General features: G+C 44.7%; 2 protein-coding genes across 2 annotated transcripts; one reads left to right on the top strand and one right to left on the bottom strand.

The window, feature by feature from the left end:
- Positions 1 to 129: 129 nt before the first annotated feature.
- On the top strand, positions 130 to 1,515 carry LOC108154634 (putative gustatory receptor 93b). The gene is made up of 2 exons (XM_033390177.1): positions 130 to 1,146; positions 1,207 to 1,515. The coding sequence occupies exons 1-2, from the start codon at positions 130 to 132 to the stop codon at positions 1,363 to 1,365; spliced, it is 1,176 nt and encodes a 391-aa protein (XP_033246068.1). The 3' UTR covers positions 1,366 to 1,515.
- Positions 1,516 to 9,629: 8,114 nt separating this feature from the next.
- Positions 9,630 to 11,280, bottom strand: LOC108157513 (gustatory receptor for bitter taste 93a). Its single transcript, XM_017289613.2, has 2 exons — positions 9,996 to 11,280; positions 9,630 to 9,935 (listed from the first exon to the last, which is right to left on the bottom strand). Exons 1-2 carry the CDS (start codon positions 11,073 to 11,075, stop codon positions 9,714 to 9,716), a joined length of 1,302 nt encoding a protein of 433 aa, XP_017145102.2. The 5' UTR covers positions 11,076 to 11,280; the 3' UTR covers positions 9,630 to 9,713.
- Between the last annotated feature and the right edge of the window lie 995 nt (positions 11,281 to 12,275).

The following is a 12,275-nucleotide window of genomic DNA, read 5'->3' as shown; positions in this document are numbered from 1 at the left end:
TAAAAGAGCCTTCGAATTGGATGAGTGGATAGATGAGTGGGAGGGCGCTCAATCAATAGTGAAACTAATTACTTAATGTAAAGATAGGATGATGGCATGACCGGCTCGTCCTCCGCCCGGAGCACAGTCATGCCGCGAGTCTCTCCATGGCTAAACGGTCCGAGGATATCGGCGGGTCTGCTTCGCGGCTGTTTCTACTATGCCACCGTCTTTGGTGTGGCCACATTTCGGATCGGGCTGCAGGACGACACCTCAAAATTGCGGGCCAGCAGTCGCAAAGGATACAAATGGCTCTCGATACTGATCCGCGTGCTAGGCAGCTGCTTCTACGGCTATAGCTATGGGGCCTGGGCCGACCAATACACGGACTGGTATCTGCGGCTATTCTTCGGACTGCGCCTGGTCGGATGTCTGGTCTGCAGTGTCATCATACTGGTGCTGCAAGTCTGCTACGAGAAAAGGATACTACACCTGGTCAACAGTTTCTTTGGACTCTTTCGTCGCTTGAGGGCCCTGACACGGACTGTGGAGGCGGGCTTTGGGGGCAGCTTGGAACTGACGCTGCTGATGTTTAAGCTATTGTCGCTGGCCTTTGTGTTCGTGGCCTTCCAGTGGCAGTACTCCCCCTGGGTGTTGCTCACTATTGTTTGTGATCTGTACACCTCCATTGGCACGGGCATGATCATGCACTTCTGCTTTGTGGGTTATCTCAGCATTGGGATACTCTATGCGGAGTTGAATCGCTATGTGGATCATCAGCTGCGTGCTCAGCTCAGCTCACTGCAGGACCAAGAGGAGGAGGATGACATACAGCAACAGCCAGATGTCCAAGCCCACGCTAATCTGGACGAGTGCCTGGCCATTTACGAGGAGATTCACCAGGTCACCTGCTCTTTCCAGCGGCTCTTCGACCTGCCCCTATTCCTCACCCTGGTTCAGAATCTCTCCGCCATGGCCATGGTCTCCTACCATGCCATCATGAGCAGGGACTACCACTTCAGTCTCTGGGGCCTCGTCCTCAAGCTCCTCATTGACGTGCTCCTGCTCACCCTTGCCGTCCATGGGGCAGTCAGTGGTTCGCGTTTGGTACGCCGCTTGAGCCTCGAGAACTATACCATTGGACAGAGTAAAAGCTACCACATCAAGGTGGGTGTCGATAAGTTAGTTCGCTCTCCAAGAAAGTTTAAACTTTGGTCCTTTTTCCAGTTCGAGATCTTTCTGGGCCGCCTCAATCATCAGCAGTTGCGTGTGTGTCCTTTGGGCATGTTCGAGGTGTCCAACGAGCTCACCCTGTTCTTTCTCTCCGCCATGGTCACATATCTGACCTTCCTGGTTCAGTATGGCATTCAGACGAAGCAATTTTGATTCCTCGTCACGCTTTTGATTGCAACACACACCTGTCCACGCGGCCCAATCTACCCACCTGTCCTGCGGTTACACGCAGAAATATCAGCGAAATATCAGCTGGACCGAAATATCTAATACTCTGACAAGCAGGATGAAAGTTTAAGCACTGAAATTGAAATATTTACACTTATGTAGATTTTAAAATAAAATTAATTGGTATTAATTTGTCTCTATAGTGGATAAAGAGTAAGAGAAATTATTTGCACTTTAATTTTAGCATTAATATGAAAAAATTTGAGTTAAATATTTAATAACTAAAATAAACAGGGACCATAGTCATTTAATTAATTTATTTAATACGATTTAAATATTTGAGTGGAAATATTAATATTTGATTAAAATATATTTAATATTTAATATAAATATACTTCCTATTTAAATTTCCTTTTTTTAATATTTAAATTTAATTTGTTTACCAATTATTTAATAAATTTTGATATTAAAATTAAAATATTGTATTTAAATATATTTAATATAAAAAAATAAATTTATTTCCTACTTAAATTATATTTTAATATTTAAATTAAATATGTTTCTTACAAATTTAATCAAATTTGACATTAAAATTAAAATATTTGATTTAATTATATATATTTAAAATACATATATTTCCTTTTTAAAATGAATATATTTCTTACAAATTTAATATATTTTATTTACCTAAAAGTGTTTCAAATTTAAAATTTAAAACAACAACTTTTGAATCAAAGTAAATTCTATTTAATTTCACTATTGTATGTTTTATTTACAAACTGAATATTTTATTTAAATATGGGTGAAATTCTTTTTAAATTAAATAACAATAATTGCATTTATTTATTTGAAAATATATACATAAATATATTAAAATTCTTTTAATATAATAATCGTATCATATCGGCTGTGCTTTGTAAAGAAAACTGAGAATGCAAACTCCTCGAAATAGTGAGGATACCCTCTGTAGGGTATGCATATACATATTACCAAGTTCAAATCGGTTGGCCAGGACCCAATTTCCGATTTCCGCTTAACCGTTTGTTCCGCTGCAACATTTTCCCATGGAATGTTGGCCTCCGCATTAATTATACATGTATGCTGACGTGGAGCAGAAAATTTATGCACCAAGGAAAAGATAGAGAGAAGGAGATAGAGGCAGAGCAGAGAGAGTGGGACAATTCACGCTAAAATGCGCATAAAAACAAGGCCGAGGCCGTCGCTCTAATTAGCATAGGGTCCGAAGCAGGGGTCCAATGCAGCGGCATACCCATACCCATACCCATACCCATAAAGGTGCGGTGGTGCACTTGCTGTTGCGGCACTTGCTGGTGCGTCCACAGCTGCGACCGGCGGTGCCCCAAGAAGCGATGAACATTATCTCGGCATTGACAGAACTGTGGCGATCTACAGGGCGGGGGGGACTGGAACTGGGGCTCCGGAGTGACCTGATCTGTTCTGCTCCTGCTGAGAGTGTGTGCTTTTTCATGGGGTGTAATTGCATACCCTGTTTTTTGTAGGATTCAAAGGTATTTGGTTCTATTCTATATTTTAAACCTGAAATGAGGTCTCAATTATTCTCAATAAGATACGATAATGTTATAAAAGAAAATAGAACAAAATAATAGGTACACTTCAAGTATTGTTATAAAAAAAAGTTTATTAACTGATTATCATTATTTTTAGAATTTACTTTGTATGAAATATTGATATATAGAGGTAAGAGTTCGTTTGTTTTTTTGAGGTATACAAGTACAACTTGGTTCAAAATTATTATCTACCCTTTAGTGCTTTCTAAGGTCTATTATATGACTATCAAGATTATCCATATCCTATCTATTGACATATCAAAATTTGTAATAGCCAAAACACCAGATTATACTGTGCCTCTTATGGTTTCGATGAATAGATAATTCCTGTCTTCCCCCTCAGTATCTCCAAGTCTGGACACTGAACTCTAAGATTCTTACTTCTCTTTTTGGTCTCTCGTATTTTTTTTATGCGTGCTGTGTAAACGGCAAGATAATCATAAAACATAGCATTGCTTAAATAATTGTACTTCATCAGAGACACAACAGAGTCACAGAGAAAGAGAGGCCTGAGAGGGAGAGGAAGAGTGAGAGACTGAGCCAAGTTACAGTCATTTTTCCCATGATTGTTCTGCTGGCCGGGTAATTATGGGTCACATTTTTTTTTTGGTTCTGGCTCTCTCTTTCCCGGTCGCTATCTCTATCTTTCCCTTCCTTTCATTCCGCAATTATCATACTTACATCCCAACTTTGTTAAACTTAAAGTTAAGGCATAAAGTGAGAATAAAAAATAAACACAAAAAAAATACCAACAAAAATTAATGATGCTTTCAACATTTCACTAGACAAAAGAACCAAACAGGGCCCACCAGTCCAAGTTCAACGTGGAGCCTCGAGTGCCTTGACTGCAGGTAGCGGTAGCTGTCGTTGTTGGCCGGGCCTAAAGTACAGCTACACTCTCAGCCCGAGAGGGAAGACCGAAGAACGGATGAAGGAAATTCCATCATCATTATGTTGATTATGATGATGAAAGCCCCGATTCAATCAAGATCATAAGCGGTAACCGGTAGCAGTGAGGAATGGTTGGGACCCGACAATTTCAACCAATTCAAGGGAGCCATCTCTGATTCATTAGCCCTAAAAGCTTTTGGACAGGAAACACACTGAAAATTGTTCAAATGTAGCCGCTGATGATTTTACACAAAAATTTGTTGCCTTAAAAGCAGACAATGGTAAAAACTCCCACCAAAACTTTAAATAAACATTGACAGTAATTAGTTCTAATTTATTTATTGTTCAATTGGGCAAGGGCTTTGTTCAAGGGCTCAGATATGTTGATGATCTAACGCCACCTTGATATCTAATCTACGTTATATTGTGTAGTATATATCCTCTGATGGAAAGTTGAGTATTGGTTATCTTGCTTATTGCTTATCTATTAAAATTGGTAATCTTATAGTTCGTTTCTATTCGTTCGACCAAAACGGAACCAATAATCTTACCCTTCTATCAAAGAAACAAAGAATACTACTACCAAATTTTGATTTCCCCCGTCAGGTGATCCATCCACTTCGATATGTGCCATATAAAGCGATTGTGAAAATATATCCCATCTATGGCAATGCCTTCCCCCAGGGCACTCTAGCAACCCGCTGCTTATTTTATGCATGGAACTAATTAAAAATGGCACTTTAATGCAAATGCAGCCCCACCTTTTCTAGACGCGTTGCCATCTAAGCACAGACCCCCACACACACACACACACACACACACACACTATATGCCCGATAGCCCGATATATGCACTCAATCCCGGGCGTGTGTGAATATTCTTATTTATATGCAGAAAACCAGCGAAAGACAAAACGTTTCGCAATGCGACTTTAAAAGTTGGAGCCCCCAAAGAAATTGGCACGAGCTGAGCACACGTCTCCTTCGGTTCGAGATCTGGTCGGGTTGACTCGACTCCACGCTCCATGCTCTGGGCTCTGGGGCCGGGGTACAGTTTCTGGCACAGCACAGCATTTTATGGGCACTCTGCACTCCGCACACACATGGTGGATCGGCGGATCGGCGGATCGACGGTTCGGAGGTGGCGAATCGGTGTCGGAGTCTTGCGAAATGCGTATTGCGAGGGGGAACTCGTTTTGTGGGCTGCTGGGCGCGCGTAGGCGCTCGCCGCACACGCCCAGTTGGAGGCTGCAACAACAAGGTCTCGATTGATCGAGGCATCAAATACCCTTACAGATAGTATAGAAATAAAGTCAACAGTGAAGTCTGAACTATAATCGGACCTCTTTAGAAGGGGGTTGACCAGTTTTCCCACCTTTTTTTCTTGATCTAGCAAATACATATGTGTGCCTTAATCATTGCACTGCCAACTGCTTATCACAGTCTGGAGTACCCTTTTGGCAAAGGGTAGATCCGAACAACCTCAGCGCGTGTGCGACGTGCCAACATCTGGAGATGGATCCTGTTTTGTGTGGTGGCAGGCAAAAAGCTGTGCCCAGTAGCCGAGGGCCCAGGTAGACCCTTTGTGGGACTGTGACTCTGTGACTGGGCCGAGGCGCAAGATAATCGATGTATACTAATTATTTGCTTTGGCTGCAACTGTTTGTCATGCTCCGCTCAGCGGCCGGCTGGCCTGTACATCTGTGGAGCAAGGGTACAGCAAAAACAAAAAGCCAAAGTCAAAGCCCAGCCCGACCGGTAGCAAACACCCAAGAACAGAACAGAACAGAACAGGAGAGAACAGAACTGAGTGGACTGGTGGGACTCAAGGCCGGACAAACGCACAGATGCGAGCCGCACCGCTGCTCCCCGAGTGGACAACGGAGAGGGCTGAGCAAATATATCGCCGTCAGCTAAAATAATGGTCATCGACAGCAGCAGCGGCAGCAGCAGAATCAGAAGTTGTTGTCTTGGGCAAGGTCTGGGAGCCCACTCTACTCTCCACACCACACCACTCCACTCCACACGGTAGTCAAGTTTAGACACCTTAAGTACACAGGAAAGCGTCATTTATGCGCTCGTTTTCAAAAACGACAAGCACTAGGCGTGGCAGGACGGGTAGTTCGGAGGGGGTGTTTAAGATGCTGCTCCAGGGTTGGTTGCACTATTAATTACATGGCCGGGCGATCACTTTTAGCTCAACCAAATTATAGATATCCGAATAGCAGCTGAACAGATTGCAGCCCCAGCTACTGATGCACTGCAGCAAGGTCAAAGCTTGGGGTGACTAATGCTGGCTGCGTTGCACCACCGATCGATTTCAATCAACACACCCCCTCCCTCTCAACCAACAAGTTTGCGATTCAAACAACAAAAAAGTACAGTCCACAAAGATCAACAGCAGAGGCAACGGCAGCGGCAGCGGCAGCGGCAGCAGTAAAACAGAAAACTGGGCAGAGCAGCAAGAGAGTGAGGTGGGCAGAGAACAGGCAGAGAGAACGGGCGGCAGAAGGTGGAACGATATGAAGTGGAGTGAGGGAGCGGGACGTTTACGTCAAGTTTTCGTTGGCTTTGGCTACAGCTTTTGATTTGCCCAAGAGAGACGTGTGGCAAGCCCATCTCGGCCCCGGAACAGGTTTTTTGATTTCAGATTTTGGAGCCCCACTGCCGCTGCCGCCGGCTCTGCCTCTGCCGCTGCCTCTGCTCCTGCTTGCAAAAAGTTCAACAACTGCGAAAAGCTAGCGCTCTGCCTCGGCCTCTACTCTGCTGCTGCAGATGTTGTTGATCTCGTGCTGCTTTGGCTGCTGTTAATGTTATGCTGTTGTTGTCGAGTCGAATGCAAAGACTAGTAGCCGAGAGAGACAACGACAAACGAGCGAGCGTTGCGTAAATTACAAGCACGAATAAAGAAAACACAAAACAAAGCAAAAAACATACAGCAGCAGCAACAACAACTACTGCAAATCAATATTCTTTTTATGATCGAGTGTAGTCTCGACGTCGACCTCATTTATGGCGACTTGGTTTTGCTGCTCTGTTGCTCTCTCGCGTTCTACTTCGCTGTTATTCTCTTTCTAACGCTGTTGTGTGGATTCCATTTCGCCATAAAGTGCGTTAATTCGTGGGAAAGTGGGTCAAACATTCGGTTCATCGAACACACAAATAACAAATAACAGAACATCTCAGCGGGGTCGGGGGACGATGTGTGCGTGTTGGATTGTCGGTTCGGTTCGGCTCGGTTCGGGCCTTTTGGCCAGTGGCCGTCGTTCCCTTCCTCCCGCAAAAGACCAACGCATTTGTTTTTTTTTTGGATACGCCATACGATCGAATGTGTGTAGGGTGTCCCGCTGCTCGGTCATGCGTCAGTTTATCGGAACTGTGTCGCAATGCAATATATATAATGTGCATGGGGCAGATAAGATATAGAGGATACTAATGTTTCCCCGGGGGTTCTTGACCTCATTTCTTGCACAAACTAATGTTCAAGGTGCGGGCAAAGCTATAATGGAGATGTACGACTTAAGTTTTATTATAAGCTATTCGTGCCAAGGACGCAAATGCAGTCCTAAGTTACAGTCGTGGGAGTGTCCCGTAAACGTCTGATGGATATAATTCTCTACTTAATATTGAGTATTATCTATACTTAATCTAATCTAATCTGTATTCTTTTCATTCAGTAACTGATTCAAGATTAAATTATATTTTATATCAGTTGCGGAATAGCAATCTAAGCTTCATTCTTATCATTAAACTTCAAAATGTAGTGCAGGGTATTGCCAAATTCGTTAGCTTTTAATTGGTTTTGTGCCGCCTTGTTTTGGGGCTTTAGGTTTGTAGGCCAAAACGGGTATTTGGTATGGTGGGTACGGTCCGTACGCTGGGGCCTGTACGGGGTCGGGGTCACACCTCCTCCAACACAATGTACAGATGTTTTTCTTTTCTCTGAGCATTGTTGTGGTTGTCAGAGTCTGTCGCCCACTTATTTTCCTATGCATTCTGATCATATGTAGTCCAACGACAACAACACAATCATGGAATTTCACGTTCTCATTCTCGGTAGCTGGGGATGGGGTCTGGTCTCCGTGTGGACTGTGTGCCTCTCGGTTAGCTCTACAAATTAAGTTCAAACAGCATTTGGGCACGCTTGTTTATTGAGTGCTCCCCCCTATCCCATTCTGCTCTCGTACCGAGTATGACAAATGAAGTTGTTTGTTGTGTATCACGTTTATGAGCGCGCGCACGATCCCCCATATATTCCACAGTAGAGCCACCTTACTACCTTGCCCCCCACCCCACCCCACCCCAGCCCACTCACTCATTCACTCACTCGCACGTTTTTGTTGATTGTGATTGTGGTTTCTATTTTGTTTCTGCCGATTCGTAAGTGAAAGTAATATGTGGAACATGACGTAGCTGGTTCGGGTGCTGTTTGGCGTCTGTGGATTTCAAAGGTCAAAGCATTTGTTGTCGCCGCCTGATAAGCCAATGGGGCCCAAAGCCCTGCCTGGAATACAATTGGAGTCAGCTGGGATTGGGTATACCCTTCGAGAGGGTGTCACGATAGCGAGATATAGAGAAAATATTCCACATTCGCTTAAAGACTTTGATTTCCTGTAAAATTGTTCCTTGGACCCGAACAGAGATCTATGTGCCTGGTTTTCGATGGATATATAATATAACTTTCAAGGAAGGCAGTGCCCGTCTTAAGATAATATTTAGTAACGCCCATACATTTATATGGTATTGGGGTGGATTTTGAAATACTAGTGTGTGTTTTGTAGGGTATTAGAAACTTCGGCCCTTGAATTTAACTCACTTTCTTGTAATGTGTGACTACGTCGCTAGTTAAATGTGTACAGAGTAATGTTAAGTAGCTCCCACCACCACAAAGGGGGCGGCATCTTTCAACTTGAGGCATCCCGGCTATGCAGCAGCCGCGTTTTTCTCAGAGCCAGCCAGCCCCACACCAACTCCCCCCTTGGAAGGGGAGCTTCCTAACTAATTACATTGCAAAATACTTGAAATGCGCCAAATGGCAGGAAATCAGCGAAACGGGAATGGGCTGGGTCTGAGTCTGGGATCTGATTTACCTCTGGCGGCCGGAAATATGCATGGCTTGGCCAGGCCAGACCAGGTTTTGGCCAGGTCCAAATGAGCGCAACAGCGCAAAAATTTGAATGTTCTCTCGTCAGTGTCAGGGATTGGGATTGGGAGATACCCCTCCGATGCGACCCATCCTACTCTCTCCCAGCCGCCGCTCCGTGTGCAGCGGAGCAGAGAGTAGAAAAAAATTAATTCAGTTGCAGGCCAAGTCGCGTATTTTTTCCAGCCACAGGTCGTCCGATCGGATCGGATCCAGGGTCCGACTACGGCTTTGGGTTCAGATGCCGCCGCACCTACTATAACCTCTCTCTCATATAGTATATATACGCAAACATAGTATATAATAGGCGTGACATGCGCGTTACGCTCCGCTGACGCCAAAAAATAATCAAAGACAAAGACTCTGTCTCTGTCTCTGTCTCTGACTCGACTCCGACCCTGAGCGATGACGATGACGATGTTGATCATGTGGATAGGAAACCCAAAAGTGGGGGAGGTTAAGAGAGAGAGAGATATGTATGATAATTACACCGTGTCAGACTCGAAATTTCAATTCTCATTTCTTTTTTATTTGGTTTTGGTCTTTCTTTTGCTTAACGAGCTCATCCCCAAATTGTATCAGAACTTTTGTGGTATGAGAGATATAATGAACGATAATGAACCCGGGAGCTGAAGGTGAACCCAAGGTAATGGAGGATGAGCACGGCTAAACTACTGTAGGGGAGAGAAAGAGTTTTACAAGTAGTGAAATTTAATTTAAAAGTTCTTGAATTTGATGGCTGCTGGAATTGAACTGCTTGCGGACCTCTTCGGATGCCTCGAAGCCGCCCGTAATGCCAAACTGTATCAGTATAAAGAGATACGATATAATAGCGGATAGAATTAGCAGTATAAACTCGTTGTTCAGCTGAAAGAATCCCAAGACTTTGATCTCCAGGCGCTGGGTTTGCTGCTGGCTGAGAAATGTTTCCACCTAAAGGAAGTTCATGAAAGATGGCTTCAGAAATGAAAAAAATTCCCAAACCGCACTCACACTCTTGTCCCAACGCTGATCCATATCGGTGCAGACTATGTCGAGGGGTAATCTATTCGGCTTCTGTGACTCCCTGACCGCATAGTCCGCGCACATGATCAGCAGGATGAGATTGAAGAGCTTAATGGTGGCCATTGCCAGGGAGACCAGAGCAATCTCATTCGCGTTCAGATAGTGCAGAATGCACAGATAGAGTATCAGGCAGATGCTGATGAAGTTGTAGTACACGTAGAAGAGGATCTGCCACTGCAACATGCGGCGAAAGGCGATCGTCACCCCGTAAAGCTCGCTGTAGATGGAGGCACACTCGTCCAGCTCGTCGGCATAGTCGCAGAGGAGTCGCATCCGCTGGTAGTTACTCATTCGGACTGCCCTCTCCTCGCACTCTATGGGTTGCATGCGCTGCAGCATCAGCAGGATGTTGAAGGCCATATGCTCGTACAGTATCCCCGAGACCAAGAAGCCCATGAAGCAGGCATCCAGCACAAACAGGGTGCCCAGCCACATGTAGATCCCCACGATCACGGCCACAGTGTTGCGAGCGTCCGCAAAGTGCTCGTTCTTCAAGAGCGGCGGAAACTCGTGGACACAGCCCCCAATAGTGAGCAGCAGCTTGAGCAGGAAATACACTATGAACTTCTTGGGAAAGAGCTGATCCACGCGGGTCACCGCACAGATGCGCCGATACAGGGCCAAGTAGCGATTGAGCACCGTCCGGAATTTGTCCTCGCCCTTGGCCTGGATGATGAAGGAAATCAGTGCCAAAATGGACACCGAAAAGGACTGCATCAAGGCAAACATATCCGCATAGCTCTCCGGCCGAATGGTGATCAGATGCGCGGAGAGTTGTGGCCAGACACCCGCATAGGTCAGAACGACCAGGCAGCGCCAGACAGTTTCCAGGATCCTGTTTCGGCTGCCACTCTTTGGGAGCTTCAGCTGCAACTCTTCCCGGTCCAGGCGAAAGGAGATCAGAGACAGGACTCGAGCCGCCCGATACAGCGTCAGGAGCAGGCCCCGCGACCAGGCCTCCGCCACCACTCCTCCGCCGCAGCGTTTCTGCTGACTGTCCTTGTCCATATCCAGGCACTGACTGAACCCAACTGGATTGAATGGCACTGGAGCTTGGCTAATGACATGTCCTGGCCGGGGCGATAAGAGCTCCGCTTCGCTTCGGCCCTCTGGCGATGTGTTTGCTGTTGATTTTATTAATTGAATGTGTAGATATCGGCAATTGCCATTCACGCTTCGCTGAGTGCCTCGCTGACTGATTGGCCCCGGGAAACCCACGTCCCAGGGACAAAGAACAGGGCCCTGTGCAACAATAACAACAACAACAACAGCAATAATCGGGCAACGATGATGATGGACAGGCCAGCCCCAGCAGACCCAGAGATCCAGATCCACTTGGTCTTTGACAGGGCCCTGTGCCCATGGGCACATTGGAACAGATGGTGCTCAAGAAATCCAACGAGGAAAAAACTGGGCGTAAATTGATATTTATGAAGTTGTTTTGGGCCGAGGCGAACAGAGAAATCATCGAAAATTCAAATCGAATATTTGTAACGAGGTGAATGTATTTTTATACGGTTTGAACGGAAGCTTTTAAGCAACTTTGTAATTCGTTCTCTCTGATACTTTAAAGATCTTTAAATAGGTATAGTTCTAAAAATATTAAGATCATATTTCATTTCGAAACATGGAATTCCCTAAGTAATGAATTTACATAGATATATGGATGATTGTTACTTTCCACGCCCCCTATTTTGTATGGACTTTTGGAAAAGTTCATTCACCCTTTACGGAGGGAGTTTCAATCCCCATATTATCAGAAAGGGAACCTTTGGAAACTTCAAAAACAAATGATTAGCCTCAACAAAAGTATTCAACCAATCAAAGAGAAAATTACATTAGAAATTTGTAAAATTTAACAAACATCCAATGTCAAGAATTAAGATCAACATAAGTATGATAGTCCAAAGTACTTTGTAACTGATGGACCACAGTTTTGGGCCTACTACTACCATTTTTCAGAATGATTAAACAACATCGTGACCTTATCTTAGCGATCCCTATAAAAGGAAACTTGTCTGACAATTTCCAGCTCTTATTGGAGGTAGCTTTTGGGCATTGGATCAGTCTTGAGGGACACGGATGCCTTGAACAGACCCAACCAACTGGAATCGTTACTGTCCCCTCTTTTATAGTTTATGTTCTCCATGGAAATCGTTTCATTTCTTCTCATATTAGCTTCAGTGTGCGTTTCATTTGATTTTCGCT

The sequence above is a fragment of the Drosophila miranda genome, chromosome 2, assembly GCF_003369915.1.
Source record: "Drosophila miranda strain MSH22 chromosome 2, D.miranda_PacBio2.1, whole genome shotgun sequence".
In the NCBI taxonomy this organism is placed as follows: domain Eukaryota; kingdom Metazoa; phylum Arthropoda; class Insecta; order Diptera; family Drosophilidae; genus Drosophila; species Drosophila miranda.
Note: the sequence above shows the minus strand (reverse complement) of the source record. Positions and strands in the feature narration are given on the sequence as shown.

What these genes read in the sequence shown, in the direction of transcription:
- LOC108154634 (XM_033390177.1), top strand. Translation starts at nt 130, where the DNA reads ATGCCGCGAGTCTCTCCATGGCTAAACGGTCCGAGGATATCGGCGGGT. An exon ending in GTAAAAGCTACCACATCAAG is followed by an intron (nt 1,147 to 1,206) that starts GTGGGTGTCGAT and finishes TCCTTTTTCCAG; the next exon opens with TTCGAGATCTTTCTGGGCCG.
- LOC108157513 (XM_017289613.2), bottom strand. Translation starts at nt 11,075, where the DNA reads ATGGACAAGGACAGTCAGCAGAAACGCTGCGGCGGAGGAGTGGTGGCG. An exon ending in ATCAGCGTTGGGACAAGAGT is followed by an intron (nt 9,936 to 9,995) that starts GTGAGTGCGGTT and finishes AACTTCCTTTAG; the next exon opens with GTGGAAACATTTCTCAGCCA.